Source organism: Cyrtonyx montezumae, unplaced genomic scaffold (genome assembly GCF_038088225.1).
Source record: "Cyrtonyx montezumae isolate F1298 unplaced genomic scaffold, pur_monq_1.0 scaffold_3, whole genome shotgun sequence".
In the NCBI taxonomy this organism is placed as follows: Eukaryota; Metazoa; Chordata; class Aves; order Galliformes; family Odontophoridae; genus Cyrtonyx; species Cyrtonyx montezumae.
In genome coordinates, this window is record NW_027072034.1 from 88,545,297 (window position 1) to 88,571,360 (window position 26,064).

Here is a 26,064-nt window from a genome sequence, read left to right on the forward strand (position 1 = left end):
TTTTCACTTGGTCATACTGCTGGGTCATTTATGTTGTTTAGTGGTCTGTTGACACCTGCTGACTTTCTAAAGTGTCTCCCTGGAGGGAAGGGAGAAAGCAAGACAGCTGAAGATCAGTGAGAGGAGGTGACTGGAGTGAGGCAGGAAGGGCACCCTTACTAGGACAGGGAGGGAAACAGACCTTTACAGCCTGTCACAGAAAGATGAAGCCTGCCTGTAAGATGTGTGGGATGAGATGAACTAGCCTTCAGGCTGGAGAATGTCTTGAATTGGCAAAAGGGACAGACTAGAGAATCTGTGGGCAGGGAGGGGTGTAGCTGAGTCAGAGAATTTATGTGAGGAGAGTATTGGCCCGCCATTCAGGAGAAGATGATAGATGTGGGAGGCATGAGCAGAAGTGAGGCTGCAGTGGAATGGAGATGTGATGGATGTATGTGCAGAGAACTCTGATTAATGTAGCTCTGAGTCACCTGTGTTTGGAAACTTGCAGAACAGGTTTCACTGAAACTGCTTTTGAAGCCAAGGAGGAAAACTGGGGCCTCCTCATCTGCATAACACACAACCAGTAAAAGAAATACTCTCCACAGTCTAGGTAGAGTAAGTTGCAGAGCTCTCTTGTGGTATGATGGGTTCTCCAGGGAAGTGCTTCCCATTCCTTCCCCTGCAGCAACTTTAGGCCTGGCATTCTAGCAATAGAAGCCACTGCAGTGTACTTGCTAGGTAGGGCAGGAGCAGCAGAGAGGTCTCCCCTATGTGGTTAACAGCATAATGAAGAAAGGCTGCCAGCCTGATGTTTATAGGAGGCAGCCTCTATCAATAAAACCATCAAGATGCTTAATGCCTCCTGAATTATGTTCTTCTGCGGGCGCAGGGTGTAGTCATGAATAAGTGAAATCTTGAGGTTTAAAGGAAATTTTTGCCTCACTGTAGTGTGCAGATGATCCCGATGCTGTGTGTACTCGTTCTGCTTCTGTCCGAATCCAAGATATGGACAACAGCCTCATAAAAATGAAACACGGAGGAGGAATTTCACTGAATGGACAAGACATACAGATCCCTTTGCTACAAGGTGTGTGTGTACAAGCGAGTAACTGGCCAGCCACTGAAGGGGTCCCCAGTATTAGCCTTTCTAGCTGTAGTTTGATCAAGAAAATGTTTTCCACATCAAATTACCATTTGCAGCCACTGCATTTCTGTGTTATTAGAAGTTCTGTTGTTCCAGCTTCTTTCCATGAAGCTGACACATCTTGGGGTCAGCAGTTTTAAAATTAGAATTAAGTTGGTTTGGATTTGGGAGATGTTCTGTTGAAAACTGCTATTGGTTTATATTTTAAATTTTCTTTTTTTTTTAATAAGAAGCTTGAAATCACATGTCAAAATGTCACAATCCTTTTTTTTTTTTTTTTTTTTTTTTCCAAAATGTGCATATGTCCCATTCTAGGGCTTCTGAGCAGGTGTTATGGACAAATTCACACATTTATGAATTGCTGAGCAGGCACAAAGCTTGGGAAGTAAAAACGGGGTGCTTCTTGCTTTGGCAGTGCTGTGTGTTCCTTCCCTCTGGCAGGTACTCTGTCCGATTCAGAGGACCTCAGCAGTCCTGTGGATTGAAATGCTGCATCTGGGCTTAAAATGATACTTTGTGTTTGCCTTGAGGTGCCCTTCGGATCCAGCGCACGGTGAGGACTTCAGTTCGCCTTACCTATGGGGAAGATTTGCAGATTGACTGGGATGGCCATGGTGAACTGTTGGTGAAGGTACTCTTTCATTTAATTTCCTTTATTTCTGCCTTCCCTCATCTATCTCAACCCACTCAGACATACAGAGATTTTCTTTGTACAATGAGAAATTGCTTTTCATTGCATGTTAGAATTTTCATTGCATGTTAGAAATGCCATTCTCTTGATACTCCTAGAATAATATACAGCTCCTTTTGTGTTCCAGAAAACATTTTCATCCCACAGCAGACTATTTTTTCCTCTCCTTTTTGTGCAATGACAGCCATTATTAATAAGGAATACTTATGTGTTTTGTTCAGCAGATACACTTAAAACTTTTTTTTTCATTAAATTTAACTGTCCTGATTATAGCAGTAGATTCCTATGACTTATAACAAGTGAAGAATATGACTCCAGGGACGCAGTTATTGGTAACTTCCAGGGAAGATCATTTAACTCATTCAATGTATGTTGCATGCTCCTTCTACTATGAGGAATATTTGAAGTCAGTCTTGATTAACTAGGATTTGTCTGTGCTGCAGACAGCAGCAGCATGGAAATGGCCAAGCCAGGTTTAAAATAAGTGAACTTTAAGGGAAGCTGTCTAGCTGCAAGGACAAAAAGCTTCAAGTAACACGCTTTATATACGTGTATTTATTTTGGTCTGCTGTTAGCTGTAGAATAAATTATAATGCAGAAGAGCCTGTGAATGAGGGGAAGAGGGTTGTTTACTATGGAACATTCTCCTAATAGCCAATAAGCCAACACACATGCCTCACTCTTTTAAAATGGCTTTTAGAATTGCCAGAATGTTTCATTTGTTTGAGCTACATTATGTCTTGGCGTGGTGTTTCACGACTTAAAGTCTTGGCTGAGTTATGCTGGAGGTCAGGTTACATAGTGATCTCTGGTTGTCTTTGTATCTGCCAAGGATATAAACAACAAACTAATTTAATAATACCCTTCTCTGGCTAAGCCATCCAGCATCCTCTAGCTCCTACATGAATCTGTTTGTCTTTAGATTGGTAGGGTCTTGGGGATTACAGACAATTTCTTTGAGGGTCTATTTTTAGCCTCAGAGGTGCGGCCTGCCTTTGGTGTTACTTCCTGGTGTACTGATCTGCTGGTGCAGTATTGCCAGGGTGCCTTGACAGACCTGCATATATTGTGTGGAGGAGCATAACAACAAGCCTGTGTGAGTCTGAGACCCTTTTACTGCTAAGGTTACCCTCAGTTACCATCTGAATTTATTGCTTTGCATTCAGAAGTTATTCTTTAGCTATTAATTATTATATTTTTTAGCTGATCACAAAATGTTGTAAAATGGATGTGTGCTTGTAGTACTTTGTGATGTATTGTAAAGTTTCCTTAGTTAATTGCACTCATTTCATTCCTTAGAAAATCTTTGTGCATACTGATTACCTATTCTGGAGGATGTCTGGGCTAATATTGTTGCTCCTTAGGTATCTCTAGTGTATACTGAAAGAATGTGTGGCCTGTGTGGAAATTACAACGGTGACCAAGGGGATGATTTTCTTACTCCTTCTGGCCTGGTGGAAGCTCTTTTGGAGGATTTTGGAAATTCTTGGAAGCTCAGTGCAGACTGCCAAGACTTATTAAAACAGGACAATGACCCCTGCAATCTCAATCCTCATTTAGGTATTGAATTCCCTCCAAAATTAACATGTGCTGTTGTTTAGCAATCTGTGATATTCCATCTTTTATGGAAAGGGGGGGTGGGGGAGGGGAAGGAAAAAACAAATACTGTTTGATGCAGGTTTCTTTTGGGAAATGTATGTTTTTTGAAGAGTGTAACCTAGAGTGTTTAATTTTGCAAATACGTAAACCAGCATAGGGCAGGAGCCATGTAAAAGGAACTGCAGTGCCACAAGTAGTCATAACATAATATAAAAATATTGCTTTTCCTTGTTTTGTTTTACTAATTATTCTTTTAGTGGAACTCATGATCAATGAGCTTACAAGGTAACTATGCCTACTTGATCCTTCTTTATTCTGCTTTTTGTTGCTTTTTTCCCCCCATGGAAGCAAAAAAAAAGTTACTGTGGCTCTTCTTTTTTTCCTTGAAAGCCAGTTATTGATTTGGTGCTCTCATGTCATTTTTCTCTTTTCTATTTAGCCAAATATGCTGAGGAATCCTGTTCAGTTTTGCTGTCTTCTGTTTTTGAACGCTGTCACCATGAAATCAATCCCACTCCCTATATGAAGAACTGCCACTTTGATGTTTGCTCTTGCTCTAGTGGCAAGGATTGCTTGTGCTCCTCTATTACTAATTATGCAACAGCCTGTGCTAGGAAGAATGTTCTGGTCCAGTGGAGAGCACCTGATTTCTGCCGTAAGTTAAATACTCCTGGAATTTACTCATTTTCCTTTTCTCAAAAGAATTTCTTATCAATATCAAAGGGTAAATAGAACATAACTGTAATGTTGAAGACTTTTTTTTTTATCAGATGGGATATCTACAGCCTCCTGCTTACAACAGGGCAGGCTTATAGCAGATTGCATAGACAGAGCCTCAGACACATTTTGAATGTTTCATGAACAAACATTTTGTAACCACTGTCCCAGTGTTTGAAGAATCACCTAGAAGACAGATTATCATGCTACCGGTGCAGTAGCCTGAGATCTTATTTTCATGCACATCATTCACAGTAGTTTCTTGGTGAATATCGTTTTGCTGACCATACTTGTAAATTCTGGTCTGATCTGGAAGCTGGTTCAAGATGACAGCCTGAGCCTTGATTAACAGTCTGTGAATATCACTACTTATCACAACAAAGGAGTGCTTTGACTATGATACTTAGCATAGGAGTTGAACTATGATTGTCAGGAAGAACTGAGTTTTAAATTCCACTGAGGATCATTTGCAGCAACCCTGGTTCAAGGGCTAACAACCTGTAAGATGAGATGCTGGGAGAACATAAAACAAAATTCAGAATTGGGGGAATGGAACAATAGGATGTTTTTGCATAGATAAAAATCAGTGAACCATGGTGGTAAGGTGTGGGGGTAAATAACTCCCAAGGATGGTACTTCACAACAAAATAGTATAGATGATCTTATGTTTTGGGTAGTTCTATATAGATGGGATACAAATAATACAAAGAGAAGATGGCTCACCTTCAAGCTGTCAAGGCTCACAGGGGACTCCAGGTAGGAGGGATCTCCAAGAAGAGATCCTTCCCTGGTGGTGGTCAGCCCTTAAATGGGGTTTGGGAGCGGTGGAGCCAGGCTCCACCCCCTCCAATCACACAGGTATATCACCTTCACCTGTGCCCCATGGCTGACTTGGTGCTCACCTCAGGTGACCAATCAGTGTTTCAGGCCATGATTCAGCAGTTCCCATACATAAGGTGAAGTTCCCATACATAAGTGACTGGAAAAAGGAAAACACCACTCTCATATTTAAGAAAAGGAGAGTGGAAAACTTGGGGAACTACAAGCCAGTGAGCCTTATCTCTGTGCCAGGGAAGGTCATGGAAGGTCCAGGAAATCTTCCTGGAAGCTATGTTAAGGCACATGTGAGATGAGGAGGTGTTCCATGACAGCTAGTGTGACTTCACCAAGGGCAGATCAAACTTAGCCGACCTGGTGGCCTTCTGTCATGGAGTTATGGCTTTAGTTGCCCTTCTTTTGTCCACTGATGTTGTTTACTTGGACTTCTGTAGGACCTTTGGCATGGTCGTATGCAACATTCTTATCTCTAAAGTGGAAAGATAGAAATTTGAAGGGTGGTTATTCAGTGGTTAAGGAGTTGTTTGAATGGTTGCAGCTGGAGTGCTGTCATGAACAGCTCTATGTCCATGTGAAGACCTGTGGTGAGTGGTGTCCCTCAGGGGTTTGTTTTGAGACTGGTGCTCTTCAACCTCTTTACTGATGTCTTACTCAGTGGGATTATTGAGTAAACTTGCTAGCTTTCTGTTGAGACTAAGCTAAGGGGTGCAGTTGATAGAACAGAAGGAAGGGATGCCATAGTGACCTGGAGAAGCTTGAGAAATGGGTCCACGTGAACTTGATGAGATTCAAAAGGCCAAGTGCAAGATTTTTCACTTGGGTCAATGCAATCTGTGATATGTGTACAGACTGAGAGAAGAACTCCTTGAGAGTCTTGTCTGCTCTGAAAAAAACCCTCGGTTGGATCTTCGAGTTAGGGGCTTACATTCTCATGGGTCTTCAGGTGCCTCAACAAAAGTTTGGGGAATGCTGGTGTGACCATGCCTCTTCAGTAAGTAGTAGTTCATCACTTTTGAAAAACTGTCATGAAGGTAAGCATTAGATGTTTGTTAGCATGCTAGTTTTGCTTTGTGTTCTTCAGTGTTAGTTCAGCTCTGCTAGCAGCTGTACAAGACTGCAAGGCTGTATGCTTGCTATGATTTTTGTTTTATTGCCATTACTGTTGCAGTTTCCAGGAATCTGTGCTCATGGATTAGTGTGCAGAGATTATTTAATCATTCTGCTGGGATGGCAAGAGGAAGAGGAAGCTCTGTGTAACTTCTGATCTTGGTTTTAGCACAATACAAATGTACTAGCATTTGTTCGCAGCTGTTTTCCTCATTCCACTGAACATTATTTCATCACCTTGTGACCCTGAACATTTATTTTGGAAGACTGCTACAAGCAAAACAGGCTTTGTAAATCCTGGTTAATAGGAGGCCTGTGAATAATCCCATGGTAATATTAACTTGTTCTCATCTTCTGAAATGTATTGTCATCACTGCCACCTAGTGATGATGCTATTGTATGCAGAGTAGCTTCTCAAAATTAGTGTTGTAAAACTGAGTCATCAATCTTTCATATACAAAGAAGCCAATATGGTTTTAAAGGCCATGACTAGGTCTCCAAATAAATTAATTAATCATCATAAACTCGTGGTAATGGAAGAAAAGCTCGTATTCTAAGTGGCTTTACTATTTATGGATATTTGTGGAAATATGTCTGACAGCTTCTGGGTTGTGAGGCTTTAGACTGTTGTAGCAGCACAAAGGCAGAGACATACATTCTAATTATTTTGACCAAGTTGTCCTTGACTGTACCAAAAAGAAAGAAGTGTGAATGTGCACATAGTAATAGAAATTGAACAAAGACAGTTTTTCATTCTGGAGGAAATTTTGTGGTTGTATTACATTGCAGGGCTTGCAGTCAAGTCCAGAAATTTATTCCCAACTGCCCTTTGTAAGGTTTTGCTCATTTATATAAAGCAGTGCAGTAGGCTTCACTTCAAGGAAAATTGTAATTAGATGTTGTGATTTTGTGACTTCTGTTATCATGATGTTTTCCATATCATGTAGTGCACTGGGAGTCTCAGAAGAGATGTACTACAGCTTTCAGAAAACTTGCTGTTCTGTTTTCTGGTCAGTGGTAAAGATAAAAATGACTGGAAGTTATGAGACTTTTTTTTTTTTTGGCTCCCTGGTGGATCAGAGTAATAACCTCGGTTTTCAGAAACATTTATTTGACTTATTAGCTTCAATCTCGATTAACTTATATTTCTGCTATTATAATTATTTTTTTCCTTTAGTTCAAGTGGTGGTCTTCATGATGTACACATCTTTCAACAGCAATGAACTGTCCTGAAGGCCAGATATACCTGCCGTGTGGGACATTGTGCAACCAGACGTGCCGATCTCTGTCCTACCCAGATGAGAACTGTGATGAATTCTGTATGGAAGGCTGCTACTGCCCACCTGGGCACTACTTAGATGAGAGTGAGGAGTGTGTACCAAAGTCCCAGTGCTCTTGTTACTATGATGGTGAAATCTTCCAGCCAGAGGATATCTTTTCAGATCATTACACCTTGTGGTAAGTACAGGATTTATTGCAGCATGCTGTGACTCAGAAGTTTTTGGATGGTCTGACTAAGAGGTTTAGTTCTTCAGTTTGATTACCTCCTCTGAAAGTGGCTTAAAAGACAGAAAATTTTTGCCTCCAGCTGAACTAAACTGAATAAATCTTGCTGTTGCATCTCTCCGTATCATTCAAATGACATCTCAGTCAAAAAAATTAGCATATTAAGCCTTGTTCTGTAAGCATGTCCTGATGGTTTGATATGGAGTTTATTTACTGACTCTGGGTACTTTTACAAAATTACATTTTAGTGTACTGCAATACATTTATTAACTGTTAAAACCTTATTGCCTACCAAAGATGCAAATATTAAGAAGCATTTCTAATTGTTAAATTGGGTAGTGGTATACTGAGAGTAGGGATGTAATTGTTAAGATAGCTCTGCTTTTCTATTCTACTGTAGAAAACAAATGCTGCAGCACTGTGTGATCCTTTACATGTCTCCACAGCAAATGTGACTATTATCTTGCTCAGCTTTATGCCTGTGCATGAGTAATACTATGCATTAAATTCAGTGGGACAGGGACTACAGTATGGCTGGTTTGCTATGCTAACATACCACTGACTGTCTCAAAGAAGGTTGTCCTTTAATGTTGATAAGCTCATTAGATGGAAAGTAGTAGATCAGCCCAAATTAGAGGAATAATTTTGTTACTGTCACTAGTTTCCTGTAGGCCTGCCTGGAAAAAGCAGCATGAGCTGGTTAAAAACAAACAAAACAAAAAAAACACATCAAATGTCACTTTGTTAAATATAACTGTTTTTCTTAGCTATTGTGAAGATGGTTTCATGCACTGCAGTAAAAGTAAAGCTCCTGGTGCCTTATTGCCAGATATTTTTGCTGATGAGAGGCCTTCTGCCAGAGGTTAGTATGCATTAATTATTTCCTGTTTTTTCTCCTTTTTTCATCTTCGGTCTCTGGGTGGCATAGGGTAGGGAAGAGGTGTGCATGTGTGCAAATATTTATTGATTGATTTTAGTTACAGGACAGAAATGTTTGCATGGGAGGTACTGGGTTTATTGTGTCTCACCTCTCAAAATCATGTTTAGTCACTGCAATTTTTTTGTAGTTGTATAAGTTAGGAAATTCTTTGGTGATCTGAAGCTCCTAGTTACATTTTCAGCATCACGTGATGTCAAAACTAGCCAGCTTTGTACCTCTTTCTTCTGACTGACAAGCTCTTGTTTCCAGTGCATGTGACTTTTTTAATTTTGGCTTGAATGTTAGCCTGCAGCTTGATACTGATTGTACCTTCCAGCCAGCAGGCATTTTAACTTGAAATATTCTGGAGGCTGAAAATTGCCTTACAGAGCAACCTACTGTGTTGAAAAATATCACACCACTGGTTTGGGACTTTGTGGTCCATTGATAGCTGGATGGAGATGTAGGATATAGGAGAGGGCAATCTGAGACTGGATGCCTCTGACAGGACAGAGATACTGGGGATTTGGTGAGGCCTGGGTATACCCCTGCACAACCAGTAAGAGTAACCACATCTCCCATTGCATGCAACCGAATGCACCCACTTGGGTTATTTTGAGAAAAATTTTGGTTGATGACTTATGAGACAAGAGGTTGATTACCTTTGCTTCTTTACATTAACTGCCATTCTCACTGCCAAGCTTCTAGTGGAAAATATTGTAAATATGATTGACTGGTAATATGTTTTCATAGCCCACCAGTAACAGTGTTGCTTGCTGGCTACCCTTCAGGTGAAGCCTTGTAAGAGTACATCAATACTGACCTCTCACAAAACACGTGCTTTAATGCTGCAAAGGCACTGTTTACCTGGAGTTAATTGAGAAATTTGGTCAGAAATTGAAGTTTCCAACTCTGAAAGCATTGTGTTTGAGTTACATTCACTGTTATTAACAGCCACCAATTAAGTTATGCTTGTTTTGGAAGTGGGCCTAAATGCTGCTGATGCATAACATAAGTTTTGTGATGATGCTAGTATGCAGTTCCTACAGGCTGAAATATGTTTCAAAATAAGGTGTATTTGCAACTTTAAGTTGCAAATCTGAGTCTGTCTACATTGGTAGGATGGTATTTACTGTAGCACAGATCATTTTGCTTTTCTTAGAATTCATGCTTTCATGCTAGCCTAACTGTAGTGATGCTCTGTTCACATCCTAACTTTGTTTTCAACATCCTTTAGAAAAGTACTGTGGTAATAATATTTGAGTTCTAATAATAATTTCTGTAGACTTATATATATATTTTTATTATTATTATTTTTTAAGTAAAAAGGAGCTTGACATGCAGATCACCCATGGTAAAATATATCTGTCCCAAAAATAATCCAAGAGCTGAAGGGTTAGAGTGTGCCAAGACTTGCCAGAACTTTGACCTGGAGTGCATCAGCCATGGCTGCATATCTGGATGCCTATGTCCAAAAGGGATGGTAAGTGGCCTTAATTGCACAAAAGGGAAACAGATGTTCTTTGATTTCTTGCCTTCATTCTTTCCCGTCAGAGTCATCTTGTAGCTTGGAAATGTGGTAATGAGTCATTTCACAGTGACTATAAAGTTATGGCTGGTTTGAAGTAATTATGTAGGTTGCTCTGAAACTAGTGCCTCCTATTTATGGGGATGCTGAGAAGGCAGAGATAATGAATGTCTTCTTCGCTTCTGTCTTCAGTGAAAAAGCTCTCAATCAGGAATCCAGGACCATGGAGTTTAGTGAGAGAATCTGGGGAATGGGAGACTTTCCTTTAGTCAGGGAGGATGTGGTCCGTGAGCGCCTAGGCAACGCTGATGTTCGTAAATCTGTGGGACCCCATGGGGTGCATCCACGGGTGCTGAGGGAGCTGGAGGGAGGTGATTGCTGAACTGCTCTCTATCGTCTTTGAGAGGTCTTGGATAATGAGGGAGGTGCCTGAAGACTGGAGGATAGCCAATGTCAATCCAGTCTTCAAAAAGGGCAAGAAGGAAGATCCGTGTAATTGTAGGCCAGTCAGCCTCACCTCTGGAAAGGTGACGGAACAGCTTGTGCTGGATGCCATCTCCAGACAATTGGAAGAAAAGGAGGTTATCAGGAGTAGCCAGCATGGGTTCACCAAGGGGAGGTCATGCTTGACCAACCTGGTGGCCTTCTATGATGTTGTCACAGGCCGGGTGGATGGGGGGAGGGTGGTGGATGTAGTCTACCTTGATTTCAGCAAGGCATTTGATACTGTCTCCCATGACATCCTTATAACAAAGCTAAGGAAGTGTGGGATAGATGAGTGGACAGTGAAGTGGATTGAGAACTGGCTGACTAGCAGAGCACAGAGGGTTGTCGTTGGCAGTGCAGAGTCTGGTTGGGGCCTGGTTACAGCAGTGTCCCCCAAGGGTCTGTGCTGGGTCCAGTCTTGTTCAACATCTTCATCAATGACCTTGATGAGGGGATAGTGGCCACCCTCAGCAAGTTTGCTGATGATATGAAGTTGGGAGGATTGGCTGACATGCGTGAAGGCTGTGCTGCCATTCAGCAAGAATGAACAGGCTGGAGAGCTGGGCAGTAAGAAACTAGATGAGGTTTAACAAGAGCAAGTGTAGAGGATTGCACCTAGGGAGGAATAATTACATGTACCAGTATAGACTGGGATATGACCAGTTGGAGAGGAGCTCTGTAGAGAGGAACCTGGATGTCCTGGTGGACGACAGGTTGACCATGAGCCAGCAGTGTGCCCTCGTGGCCAAGAGGGCCAATGGCACTCTGGGGTGCATTAAAAAGAGCATGGCCAGCAGGTCGAGGGAAGTGATCCTCCCCCTCTATTCTGCCCTGGTGAGGCCTTGTCTGGAGTACTGTGTCCAGTTCTGGGCTCCCCAGTACAAAAAAGACAGTGATCTCTTGGAAAGAGTCCAGCGGAGGGCCACAAAGATGGTGAAGGGCCTGGAGCATCTCCCCTGTGAAGAAAGGCTAAATGAACTGGGTCTCTTTAGCCTTGAGAAAGAAGACTGAGAGGGGACCTGATCCAGGTTTATAAATACCTGAGGTGTGGGTGGCAAAGTGGCGAGGCCAGACTCTTTTCAGTAGTGTGTGGAGACAGGACAAGGGGAAATGGACAGAAACTGCAGCACAGGAGGTTCTGCATGAATGTGCACAAGAACTTCTTTATGGTGAGGGTGACAGAGCACTGGCACAGGCTGTCCAGGAGGGTTGTGGAGTCTCCTTCTCTGGAGATGTTCAAGACCCGCCTGGACGCCTACCTGTGTGACCTGGTGTAGGGAACCTGCTTTGGCAGGGGGGTTGGACTCAATGATCTCTTGAGGTCCCTTCCAACTCCTATGATTCTATGATTCTATTTATCTCCATAGAAGCTATAACAGATACAAAGAACCATTATACTATAGAGCAAATTCTCAGCTACAAAAAGCTATTTCTCAACATGCCCACTGTTGTTAGTTATGCATTTTCACCATGATGAACAAGAGCCTGCAAACTACACTTGCAAAAATCTGCACCTGCAGAGGTGACACAGCCTTGTTATTGCCATGGCTGAAACAAAGCACCCGCTGCCTCACTGTGCTCTCATATTCTGTTTGGTCTCCACAAAATGTTGATGTTGATGAATGCAAGTGTTGATGAATGTCAATGGGTGAATTTTTTTCCTGATGGGGGAATTCAGTTCCACACCTTTGCTTCAGTCCATGTCGGGTGCTATTTTGTCAGACTGCCCTTTTCTGCCATCTGTCACATGACAACAAAATGTAGTGGAATACTGGTGGGAAAGTTCAACCTTTATTGCTACATCACTAGTGTCCACATCTGATGTCATGGGCCACATAATAAAATAGGAAGCGTTACTTTCAGTGTAGCCCTAGCATATTAGGAAGAATGCTCATTCTTTATAGGTTCATAGGTTCATAAGGTTGGAAAGGACCTACAAGATCATCTAGTCCTCCTATGTAGTCCTGCTATCTAGTCCTCCATCCTCCTATCACTATCCCTACCCAACTACTAAATCAAATCCCTTAGCACCTCATCTAAACGCTTCTTGAACAGCGCTAGGGATGGTGCCTCAACCACCTCCCTAGGCAGGCCATTCCAGTGCCTGACCACTCTTTCAGAGAAAAAATGTTTCCTCAGGTCTAATCTAAATCTTCCCCGGTGCAACTTCTGGCCATTCCCTCTTGTCCTGTCATTATTTATCAGGGAGAAGAGGCCCAACCCCTCCTCACCACAACCTCCCTTCAGGAAGTGGTAGAGTGCAATAAGGTCTCCTCTGAGCCTCCTCTTCTCCAGACTAAACAATCCCAGCTCCCTCAGCCGCTCCTCATAAGACTTGTGCTCCAGACCCCTCACCAGTTTTGTTGCCCTTCTCTGAACATGCTCCAGGGCCTCAATGTCCTTCTTGTAGTGAGGGGCCCAAAACTGAACACAGTACTCAAGGTGCGGTCGCACCAGAGTTGAGTACAGGGGGATGATCATCTCCTGCTCCTGCTGGCTACACTATTTCTAATACAGGCCAGGATGCTGTTGGCCTTCTTGGCCACCTGGGCACACTGCTGGCTCATGTTAAGCTGAGCATCAACCAACACCCCCAGGTCCTTTTCCTCTCTACATTCTTCAAGCCATTCTGCCCCAAGCCTATAGCATTGCATGGAGTTATTGTGGCCAAAGTGCAGGACCCGGCACAACTTTCTAACTAATATACTGGCATAGAAGATGAAATTGAGCTTGAAATGATAATTGATAACCAAATAGCCAAAACCTTGCTCTTTTTTTTTTAAACAATTAGTTTATTCTTCCTTCATCTTTTTTCCCAAATGCTTCCTCAGTTCCTCAGTCTTGCTTAACTTCCCGAGTCAGAGAGAGAAAAGTATGCAGAAACACTTAATCCTACTATTCACTCAACATCCAACCAAGTATTTCTAGATAGCTTCTTGTCAACTCTCTCCTCTGCTGTTACCTTGCTACAAGACAAGCAAGCTCCCCATGGGATGTAAAGTGGAACATGATTCTTTCTAGTATGATGCCAGAGGGTATCTTGAATTTGCAGATGGTTTGTTGAACATGATTCCTGGAATTAAGGACTATGTCCCCCTGCAGCGCTTAAATTTAATCATTACTTAAGTAATTTGTAAATTGAGCAAAATTTATTTGCACAATATATATTTTATATATTATATTTACAGAAATATAATTATACATTATATAATTTGCAGAGACTGCAAACTCATTATCAATTTAGAGCCCTAATACTGAACAGCAGTAGTATGCTTTTCCTTCTACGCTGTTATTTTTCTTTGACCAAAAGAAAAACAATGTTCATTGCTGTACAGCAGTATTTGAGAGGTGAAGAGATGTTTAGGATCTCACTAGACAGCTAAGGATTGAGTGCTGTATGGAAGCTTATGTCATGGCCTGAACCGGTGGTTGGACATCTGGTGAAGAGGTGGACTAGCACTGGGAGAACAGGTGCAAACAATTCACTTGTGTGACTAGAAGAGGTAGACTTGGGTTCCACCCTTCTCTATCCTTCTTAAAGACTAAAAAAGGGCTAGCAGCTGGGGGAGAAATGTCTAGATATGGAGATCACTTCTGGGATGTTCTGTAGGGCTTTTGCCTTTGAATTGCGTTAAGCTACTCTTTCATGGTACTGGCTGTGTGATTGATACCTTTCATGGGTACTCCTAAACCAACTAGAGGCAGCCTGTTACCTCTTTGCCTGTTAAATTTGCACAGCCCCTAGAATAACATAAATATGATAGAAGTGGATGGAAATGAGGAGAATCCAGCCTTGTCCTTTTTCCTACTGCTCCTTATATACATACAGATGTAGATCAGGTATCTCAGAGGAGTCTTTTTTTTTTTTTCCAAGGCTGAACAGACCCAGGTCTCTCATCCTTTCATCATGAGAGGTGTTCCAGGCCTTTTAACATATTTGTAGTCCTCCACTGCACTCTTTTGAGGAGTTCCTTGTGTTTGGGTTGTTGGGGTTTTTTTGTTTGTTTGTTTGTTTTTTAATACCGGGAAGCCTAGAACAGGACACAATTCTCCAGGTGAGACCTCACCAGGGCAGAGCAGAGGGGAAAGATCACCCCCTCAATATGCTGGCCATGTTCTTTTCAATGTATCCCAGAATGCCAATTTCTTGGCCACCAGGGTGCACTGCTGGCTCATGGCCAGCCTGTCATCCACCAGGACGCCCAGGTCCCTCTCCTCAGAGATCCTCTCCAACAGGTCATCCCCCAACCTGTATTGGTGCATGTGGTTATTCCTCCCTAGGTTCAAGCCTCTACACTTGCTACTGTTAAACCTCATCTGGTTTATTTCTGCCCAGCTCTCCAGCCTGTCCAGATCTTGCTGAATGGCAGCACAGTCTTCCAGCATGTCAGACATTCCTCCCAGTTTTGAATCATCAACAAGCTTGCTGAGGATGTGCTTTATCCACTCATCAAGGTCATTGATGAAGATGTTGAACAGGAACAGACCCAGCATCTAAGTACAGGCCTTCAACTAGACTCTGTGCCACCAATCACCACCCTCCACAGATCTGCCAATCAGCCAGTTCTCAATCCACCTCACTGTCCACTCATCTATTCTGCACTTCCTCATCTTTTTTTATAAGAATGCTGTGGGAGACAGTGTCAAATGCCTTGCTGAAATCAAGGTAGACTACATCCACTGTTCTCCCCACATTCACTCAGCCAGAAAGAAGGCTACCAGGCTGATTGAGCACACCTCCCCCTTGTGAACCACGCAAACTACTCCTGATAATTCTCCTCCAGCTGACTGGAGATAGCATCCAGAACAAACTGTTCCATCACCTTTCCAGGGATAGGGATAAAGCTGACTGGCTTGTAGTTCCCCAGATACTCCTTCTTGCACTTTTTGAAGATTAGAGTGAGTGACATTGACTATTCTCCAGTCTTCAGGCACCTCTCTCATTTTATGAGACTTCTCAAAGATGACAGAGAGTGGCTCAGCAATTGTTATCTGTCAACTCTCTCGACAAATGTGGATGCATCCCATGGATTTATGTACACTGATGTTGCATAGATGCCCTTGGACCATCTCCTTCCTGACTAAAGGGAAGTCTCCCACTCCCCAGATCCTCTCACTTACCCTCAGGGTCCAGGAGCCCTGAGGGGGTGTTCCCATAGTGAGGACAGAAGCAAAGGAGGTGTTCAGTATTTTTGCCTTCTTGGCATCCACAATTAGCAAAAAACTCCCCTCGTTTAGTAGGGGATGCACATTTTCCCTAGTCTTTTTTTCCCCACTGTTTACATACTTAAAAAAAACCTTTTCTTATTATCCCTTATTTCCTTTGCCAGATCTAATTCCAGGTTGTCTTTGGCCTTCCTTATTCCTGTATTTTTTCCAAGTGGTCAGACCCTTTTTTCCGCATTTCATAGACTTTCTTCTTCCCTTTGAGTTTATGCATGTGCTTCTTGCTCATCCATGCAGGTCTTCTACTGCTCTTGCCCGATTTCTTACTCATGGGGACACACTGATCTTGAACTTGGAAGAAGCACTGTTTAAATGCTGACAGGCCCCCCTTACCTTCTAACGCCATAGTCCATGGGATAGCTAGTCCATGGGATAGCTCCAAGAAGGTCCTGGAAGAGATTGAAGTTGTCTCTCCTAAAGTTCAGGGTAGCAATCCTACTTTTTGGGTTGCTTATTCCACTTAAAATCTTGAACTACTCCATCTCGTGATAGCTACATTCCAATCTGCCCTTAACTTTCACTTCCCTAACAAGCCCATCTGTATTAGTAAGAACAGGGTCCAGTCACACCCCATTTTCACAAATGGCACTGCACTGCCAGGTTTACTAGCTTCTGGATGTGGTGCCAGTATGATCAATTTTACGGGAAAGAAGTAATTAGCCTTCTGGTGATATTCAACTTTGGATTATGTATGTCCAAGTTTCTACACCCTACCTACACTCTCTGCATCATCCAGGCATAGTCTCTTCTCTTTGCTAGTGAATTAACGAATGATCCTCTGTAACTTAAGAGAGTGTTGTTTGTTTTTTCCATCACAAATGAATATCAGACTATTCAGTTTTTAGAGGTGAGGACAGGTTGTGACTAGCTTAATGGAGCTGTGTAGGAAGCAAGTAGAAGAGACTGTAAACTTCCTTTTACTAAACATAAGCGTAATCCTCAATTTTGTATTCAGATCTATTGTGAGAGCTGATGAACACAGTTGAAAAATTCAAAAATGTAGCCATGAGTGTGGCATACACTACTTTTTCCTGGATGCCAGCAGGAAGGATGCCCTATGAAACATGTGGTCCTCTTTGGCCTATTTTTTTTCCCCGTCTGTTGTGTAGATTATGTTTGATGCAGAACCCTAGCTCTATCATATAGAAAATTTATTTCTATTTGCTTCTATTGATATGAGTTTATTTGAAATAATAAAGCTCCCCATAAGCCACAGAGCTATGTGTGAATGAAGAGTATCTGGGATGTTAAATCCATTTTATTTGTAGTTCTCCATGGTGGTTCCAGGTTCCTGTAGGGTAAGATAGAGCTATTCTACTTTAATTCAGAGTACACTGATCTCGTTGGCTCAGATTTAATGGTAAAAAAAGAGAACTATTTTAATGATTTTTCAGAAAGAATTTGAAGTGGGAAGGTGATATTTTGTGACTTTTGAGTAAGAGGGAGGGGAAGTGCTCTCCATTTCAGTATTCCAAGAAACGAGCCAAACTGCTCCCTGGTTTTACAGAACCACCCTGAGGTAAAAAAAGATATCATAGCCAGTCTTGATTTTGTTATAATCTCTAAAAATGAATGCCTTCAAAATTGAAGGAGAGTTAAAAACAAAAGAACAAACCTGACAAAAAAATGGAGACTATTTTTTAATTTGTTGTGAGCAGAATGATTTGTTGTTATGCAAAGATAAACTAATCCTTAATAGGCTAAAAGTGAAAAATCAAAAGCTAGAATATAATGCTGTATTTCTCAGCAACAGGGCCTATGAGGGTGGAATAATATTTTGAATGGACTCAGTTATTTTAGTTATCTGGTGTTGTGGGTAGCAATGAGATGTTTGAAAGAAATTGAATGATTGCTTCAGATTTCAGAGGCAAGTGAGCTTATTGAGGGGAACAGGATGTCTGTGATCACAAAATCTTCACTTGCTCCATATCTTGTTTCTGGTCAAGTTGCAATTTTCATCATGATTGCACTCTTAATTTTTTCCTCTGGCAGTTTATGCTGGTGTTTAACCAGTGAAACAAGGCGGTGATATTATGTATCCTTAGCTCTACTTACATTAATGTGAAAAATTATATATTAGAAATGCTTTATCTTTCATAATGCTAATAATGTGTTCTGCTTAGGTGCGACATGAGAGCAAGTGTGTTGCTCCTGAGAGATGCCCGTGTTTTCACAATGGAAGAGAATATGCCAAGGGAGAGACAGTGACTAATGACTGCAACACCTGGTGAGCCAATGGAACTGTTTTTCTATAGGACATCTAATACATTTTTAAATATGAGGGCTGCTCTGAAAGTAATGCCTCCTATTTTATGAATGTTGTTTCTTAATGTCAGAAGTGGTTGTTGGTGATATAGTAGTAGAACTTGAACCTTCCATTACATTTGTTGCCATGTTGCAGCCATGTTGCAGATGTCAGCAAAAGAGCAGTCTGACAAAATGACATTCGACATGGAAGTGCGTATGAAGCAAAGGAGTGTCACTGAAAGTGATAAAAATTGCATCCGTTAAAATTCATTGATGCTTGCTGAACATTTATGGAGTCCAAACAATGGATATTAGCACAACAAGTAGTGAGTGGTTTGCATTAGCAGGGGCAACAGTAATGGAAAAAACAAGTCATGTTCTGGACTGCTATGTAGGTTTTTATGAGCCTGGAATGCAGGCTCTTGTTCATTGTTGACAAAAATACATAGCCAATGATGGTGATTGTTGAAAAAGTGTTTTGTAGCTGATAATTTACTTTATCAAATAGTGTTATTGTGCTTTTTATTTCTGCTGTAGTTTCCATGGAAATAAATAAGACGCATTACTGTCAGAGCAACCTATATATATGTGTGTGTGTGTGTGTGTGTATATATTTTTCCTATATTTTCATATTTATTCAAATTATTTTCATATATACTAATGGATCAATCTTTTTTTGGAAACAGGATGTTTAGTGCAATAATGCGTTACACAGAACATCTTCCTTTTCCATGTGGCATAAAGATCAGTGCAATATCTGCCAAATTGCATATGGTGCTTTACAAATAAGTGGCCTACATGTCTGTGTAGGTCCTCTATAGGCAGTAGGTAGAGGTTTGCTGGTTGGTCTTGCAACACAGTAATCAATATAAAAGCTGCTCTGTAGAGAAGGAACAAAGCCTGCATTTTGTTGTTATGCTCTTTTGCCATGCTTTCCATAGAATCCTACAGATCAGTTCTTTTCAGCCAGAAGAATATATCAGCAGAAATGCCATGATATGCAAACTATAATATGACTGAAACTCACAGGTTATAGATGTAAATGTTAAAGAGGAGCCTCAGGAAAGGTATACTTTATTTGCCTACAGGACATCTTTTGGCTTACGCTTGCACAGCACAATCACTGTTTTGGAGGGGTGTTTTTGCCCTCCATGCATACTTGTGAAAAGAACAGCACCACCTCATGGAGCTCCAAGATATCCAAGGTGCACAGCAACCAGCCACCAGTAATGTTCTCTTTGGATTTCAGTTGTTCATATACATCTTACCCAAAATACATGTGTTCAGCTCTGTGGCACCTCTGGGAGCTGTGTTTCCACTATCCATTGTACAAATCCATGGAGCTGGATTAGCAAATAAGCACCATTAATGAGTCATTTGTATTGTTTTTTTTTTCCTTTGATTGATTTGATTGATTCCTTTGATTGGTGCATTGATCTTTCAACAACAGTAATTTCAAATGTTGCATTAAAAATGGTTCGTGTGATTAATCATAACCAGATTTGGGTACAAGTTTTCATGGTTTTATATAGAAATAGTTCCTTTGTTTCTCTAGTATAATTAGACCTGGAGAAAACTGTATTTCATGGGAGGAAGATGGAGAAGTTGAGATCTGTGTACAGATATACATACATAAGTATGCTTACATTGCAAGTGCGCAAAAGTGACTCAGCTGAAAAACTGATACAATAACAATTTTATTGAAAAAATAAGGTGTGAAACTCCTCATTTGTTGTGAAATTTGCAATTTGTTACAATAACCATGCACAGTCTTTTACTTCCAGTCATTCCTAAGGTACTCAGTCTTAAAATAGTCGTAGCCTTGTTGCTTTATTCTTCTGTCCTTTTATTTCTGTCAGTGATGTTATAAGTGACATTTCTTCTCAGAGGTTTTTTTTTTTTTCAATATCAACATGAAGAAAATGTTAGAAATTGTACTTTTCCTTTCTGACAATAAATCAACATAATCTTATTTTAGGTATTTTTCTTGAATATGGAAATAAAATTGGAAAATAAATTTATTTCAGTAAGGGAGAGTATAGCTCCTTGTACTGTATAACTTTGGAAAGCTTCATGATAGTTCTCGGTAAATATCAAATCAAATGTCATTTAGAAAGTGATATAGGAAATTACTATTTATTTGAGAATTAATAAGAATTGGAAGTTTGCAATTTGTAGCTCAGATCTTCCTTTTCTGTATTTATTTTTTTCTTCCTTTATGTACTGCTGTAGCAGTAGTTCTTATTCTCACTTGTTCTTAGCCAGATGTGAATACCTGCAAACATAATATATGAGACAAATGTAAATGCCAAATCTGACACCTCTGACTTGACTTGATATATGGGAGACCTTAATTCATGAAGAATTAAATATCTCCAAGTCTCGACTAGTAGCAAAATTTGTTATACTAAGTGTTGTAGAACTCACTAAAATTTTTGGAATAATGTTTATGAAACAGAACACAGAAGCAATTTGCTAATCTAAATTTTGATAAGCCATATACTTTGTAATCTGTCTTTGTACATACATATGAAATCTTGGTCTTACTCTACCTTTTAAATTTAATAGCAGAGGATGTAATAGGCTTCATGTTACAGAAATTTCACTCTTTGAAGAAAAATCTACTGCACAGTTTTTATTATGATGTGAAATGGTATCAAGATTAAACAATTATTCTCAGATTACATTCTCCATTGTCCCAAAGTAATCCCTTAGTTCTGTAACTGTTTTCGGCTTTGTTAGCTATTTGATCCTGAAAAAGTACATTAGAATTCGTATCCCACAGCTTTCACCATTGTAAAGTAGGGATAGAATTCCCTTTTCCCTGCCCTCACAGATCTTGATTAGAAAATCCCCAAGGCAGTGATAGTGCCCATCTGCAATCATATACAAGGGATGCCTGGGAAGTAATGCCTCCTATTTTATTACATTGGCCCCCGTTTTTCTAAGAGGATATTGTAAGCAGAGCAGGATATCTAAAATAAAGTACTAAGGGTGTTATGGAAAATTCCAGCAGGCTCTGTTCAGGCCTCTCTTTACAATGCAGAAATTCAAAACACATGTATTCCTATGTGCAGCTTGTAAAAACAAAACAAAAACAAAAAAAAACCCCACATTCTTTAGGTGTTGAACATGTTAATGCACTATTTCTACACTTAATGTAACCGAATGTTACATTATGCTGATGAGTGAGGTGATCTTTTGGTGCATGACAGCATAACAAAAGACTATTTGGGTAAGGATTTCAATAGTCCAGGCATGGAGCTATCTCAAGGCTGAAGCCAAGGAGGGATCTGCTGGAGATGTACCTAAGCATGGACAGCAGCATAGAAAAATGCAATAGTTCCTCAGACCTGCAGCTGATGATTTGCGAGGAGAATGCCAGAAGTAAAAAATTGAAACAACTTCCCTCTCCCCAAACTATAACCAATGAACCCAAAAATAGCCAACAAGAAAAATATACATAGAGACTTTTTTTATCCTTGTATTTCATTTTGAGTACTGGGAATAATATTTATTCATTTTTCAAAAAATGTGCTACTTTGATGTACTAGGGAAAAGATTTCTTGGTGTCTATTTTAATTCAGATGATGCCTGGCTTGATGTTAAACAGATCAAGAAAAGCATTAGACATAGCAATTCTGTATGTGAGATAGTCAGAACAGAAAAAAATTCTATTATATGAGAGCATTAACAATAGCATATAATATACAGTTGAATAACAGAGAGAGTTAATAATGTACAGTTGTGCACCTTCTGTCTAAAACTTTCCAGCAAGGAAGTTTGATAATTTAGAGATGAGTTAGGTTATAACATCATCAGGAATGGTGTAGTGAGCAGGACTAGGGAGGTAAACTTCCTCCTGTACTTGGCACTGGTGAGGCTCCATCTTGAGTACCGCGTTCATTTTTGGGCACATCAATACAGAAAGGACACTGAGGTGCTGGAGAAGGTCCAAAGAAGGGCAACAAGGCTTGTGAAGGGCTTGGGAATGCGTTCTATGAGGTTTGATTGAAGGAACTGGGGTTGTTTAGTCTGGGGATGTCACGGTGTTATCCGTGACAGTGACCCAAGGGAAACCGAGAAGAGAGAGAGAAAGGAAAGAAAAAAAAACCGGCACCGTCAGTAGCCACGCGGCCGCCCGCGCAAAGCCGTGCGCTCCGGGAGGGGAGAGGGAAACAGAAGGAATAGATGGGTCTACAAAATAAAAACAACGGGACGATTTGAGAAGGAACGGTAACTGCACTAAATCTAATAAAATTGAACAACTGAGAGACAGTTTCCAAACCAAAAGCTTACGTTAGGGAGGAACTGCAGGGGAAGCACACGCGCTGAATTTCCACAGCAGCCGAGAGAGCGCGCCCTGGCAGAGCGCCGCCTGGTGTCCGGTGCAGAACTCCGCCCCTCTGCTGCTCCCAACAGCGTTAACTCCTTAACTGCCTGCGTGATGTTCTGACGTGGAATACCGGCATCAAAAACACAAAACCACAACATTCCACCCCTTACTCCACATCATCACATCATGCTTAACACATATCTATAGCGAACCAAAACAGTAATAACATAAATTACATACAAACATATCTATACATATACGTAGATGGAATCACAGACTGCACTCCCCCAGCATAAAATTCCCTGTGGTACACAGAGGACGTCCCTATTTTTATCCATTACCCACCAGGTGCACCCAGGTCCCTGTGCAAAAACGGTTCCACAGAGGTGTTTGCTCTTTCCACAGGCTGGAAGGACCCACACCACTTTTCCCAATATGCTCCTTACATGTACCACATGGACCTTATGGTCTGTGGAGAGCTGGATTGTGTAGGACCATCTCAATTGACTGATCCCCTAGTGTTGACCAATCAGGTAGTGTCTGCCCGATTTTTCTCCCAGTGCTTAAATGTCCCGCCACCCATTGCTTTCAACACGGTTTTTAACAACCCATTGTAGCGCTCAGTCTTACCAGCAGCTGGTGCATGGTAGGGGATATGGTAGATCCATTCAATGCCATGTTCTTTGGCCCAAATATCCACAAGTGAATTTCTGAAACGAGTCCCATTATCTGACTCAGTTCGTTCTGGGGTTCCATGTTGCCACAGGATTTGCTTCTCTAAGCCTAAGATGGTGTTTCAGGCGGTAGTATGGGGTACTGCGTATGTTTCAAGCCACCTGGAGGTCGCCTCCACCATGGTAAGCACATAAAGCTTACCATCGCGAGTTCGTGGCAAGGTGATATAATCAACCTTCCACACCTCCCAATAATAATACTTTTGCCATCGCCCTTCCCCCCAAAGAGGTTTCATCCTCTTGGCCTGTTTAATTATGGCACATGCGTCACAGTCGTGGATAACCTGTGCAATGGTGTCCATAGTTAAGTCCACCCCTCGGTCTCTAGCCCACTTATAGGTTGCATCCCTTCCTTGATGACCTGAGGTCTCATGGGCCCAACCAAGCTAAAAATAACTCTCCTTTCTTCTGCCAGTCCAAATCTATCTGAGCAACCTCAATTTTGTCAGCTTGATCTACCTGATGGTTATTTTTCTGCTCTTCAGTAGTTCGATTCTTGGGTACATGAGCAAAAAAGTGACGCACCTTTACACCCAACTTTTTTGTTCGGGCAGCAATGTCTTTCCACAGTTCAGCAGCCCAGATAGGTTTACCCTTCCATTGCCAGTTGTTTTGTTCCCATTACTGCAACCATCCCCGTAAAGTATTTGCCACCATCCAAGAGTTGGTGTAAAGATACAGCATTGGCCACCTCTCCCATTCAGCCACATCTAAGGCCAGCTGGACAGCCTTTACCTCTGTAAATTGGCTTGACTCTCCTTCTCCTTTAGTGGCCTCTGCAACCCGTCGTGTGGAGCTCCACACAGCAGCCTTCCATCTGCAATGCTTCCCAACAATATGGGAATCTGCAATGCTTCACCAACAATACCCATCAGTGAAAACGGCATATGTCTTTTCATTTTCTGTTAGTTCATTATATGGTGGGGCCTCTTTAGCACGTGGTACCTCCACTGATGGTGATGTTCTAAATTTCTTGCCTTCAGGCCAGTCCATGATCACCTCCAGGATTCCTGGACAGCTGAGGTTTCCCATCCGAGCTCGTTGTGTAATCAGTGCAATCCACTTACTCCAGGTGGCATGGGTAGCATGATGGGTGGAGGGAATATTTCCTTTGAACATCCAGTTCAGTACTGGCAATTGAGGTGCCAGGAAGAGCTGCGTCTCAGTGTCAATTACTTCAGAGGCAGCCCAAACCCCCTCGTATGCTGCCAAAATCTCCTTCTCAGTTGGAGTGTAGCACTCCTCTGTACCCCTGTATGCTCTGCTCCAAAATCCAAGGGGTCGGCCTCGGGTCTCCCCAGAGGCTCTTTGCCACAGACTCCAAGTGGGACCTTTCTCTCCAGCAGCAGTGTAGAGGATGTTTTCTACATCCTGTCCCATCCGTACTGGCCCCAGGGCCACAGCACGGGCTATCTCCTGCTTAATTTGCTCAAAGGCCTGCTGCTGTTCAGGACCCCATGCAAAATTATTCTTTTTTTGGGTCACCTGATAGAGGAGGCTTACTATGAGGCTGTCGTTTGGGATGTGCATTCTCCAAAAACCTACTACACCTAGAAAAGACTGTGTCTCTTTCTTGCTAGTGCGTGGTGACATACTGGTGATTTTGTCAACCTCATCTCCTGGAATGTGACGATGCCCATCTTGCCATTTTACTCCTAGGAACTGAATTTTTTGGGCAGGTCCCTTCACTTTGTTCCATTTAATAGCAAAACCAGCACCCAGAAGAATTTGGATTATTCGCTCTCCTTTTTTAAAAACTTCCTCTGCTGTATCACCCCACATAGCAATGTCATCAATGTACTGGAGATGCTCAGGTGCCCCGCCCTGTTCCAGTGTGGTTTGAATCAACCCACGGCAAATGGTTGGGCTGTGTTTCCACCCCTGGGGCGAACGGTTCCAGGTATACTGAACACCCCTCCAGGTGAAAGCAAACTGTGGTCTGCACTCTGTGGCCAAAGACACAACAAGAATCAACTGACATTGATGCCGGTGCTTCCTGTGATTGGTCAGGTCTAACTTCGAGGTTTCCATTTTTGTTTTGGACCTCTGTTTGGAAACCATTTCTTTCCAGAATATCAATTATATCTCGATAAGCACAAGCCAAACCCCAGATAATCCGTTCCTTCTCAGATCTTCCTTAGTCACATGACTCCTTACTTAAACACTCACTGAATTTCTCAGGATCCCACAAGTGCTCAAGTTCAAAATCACATAACACCGGGGGTCCCCAAGCTTCTAATTTCTTTCCTATTTTTTTCCACCTTCCCTACCATTCAACACTCTGTTTTTGAAGAAGGATTCCTCCATATTATGTAAATTAGTCTTGCAGAGAGTGCATGCACAAAAAACGGATAACACATTTGCCAGGCTGGCATCCTGAATATAGGTAAAGACCTGAAAAGAGTACCTGGAAACCAATCCAAATGCTGTATAATCTGTCACATTAGCCAGGGTTTTTAGGCAGGAGGCAGGTAACCCCATCAGCACACTAAAGTAGCTATATGCAGATATGACTCCAGTGCTGAACATGAGGAAATTAAGAAGACACCAGCATGCTCTAAGTTACATGAAAACCCTTAGTCCACTTAGCACCAATTTTACAAATACTGCATTGTCCGCATCCTCCACCAATAATTGTCACGGTGTTATCCGTGACAGTGACCCAAGGGAATCCGTGAAGGGAGAGAGAAAGGAAAGAAAAAAAAAAAAAGCACTGCCAGTGGCCTGGTGTCCGGTGCGGAGCTCTGCCCCTCTGCTGCTCCCCAACAGCATTAACTCTGCCTGCATGATGTTCTGATGTGGGATACCGGCATCAAAACCACAATACCACAAAACTACAACAGGGGAAGAGAGGCTGAGGAGGGACCTTATTGCTCTCCTTAAATACCTGAAAGGTGATTGCAGTGAGAGTGGGGTTGGTCTTGTCTCAGTGGTGACAAGTGACAGGACAAGGGGAAATGGCCTCAAGTTGCACCAGGGGAGGTTTAGGTTGGATACAAGGATGC

The 26,064-nt window shown here is 41.8% G+C and overlaps 1 protein-coding gene across 4 annotated transcripts in view; it reads left to right on the top strand.

The window, feature by feature from the left end:
* VWF (von Willebrand factor) overlaps window positions 1–26,064 on the top strand; it is a 115,122-nt gene that overhangs the window by 31,383 nt on the left and 57,675 nt on the right. For all 4 annotated transcript variants that reach the window (XM_065742304.1, XM_065742308.1, XM_065742307.1 and 1 more), the window contains 8 exons: window positions 931–1,069; window positions 1,657–1,757; window positions 3,182–3,377; window positions 3,856–4,071; window positions 7,295–7,535; window positions 8,351–8,445; window positions 9,825–9,985; window positions 17,866–17,969. In XM_065742304.1, the coding sequence (XP_065598376.1) occupies window positions 931–1,069; window positions 1,657–1,757; window positions 3,182–3,377; window positions 3,856–4,071; window positions 7,295–7,535; window positions 8,351–8,445; window positions 9,825–9,985; window positions 17,866–17,969 (1,253 nt within the window). The remainder of the gene's footprint in view (window positions 1–930; window positions 1,070–1,656; window positions 1,758–3,181; window positions 3,378–3,855; window positions 4,072–7,294; window positions 7,536–8,350; window positions 8,446–9,824; window positions 9,986–17,865; window positions 17,970–26,064) is intronic.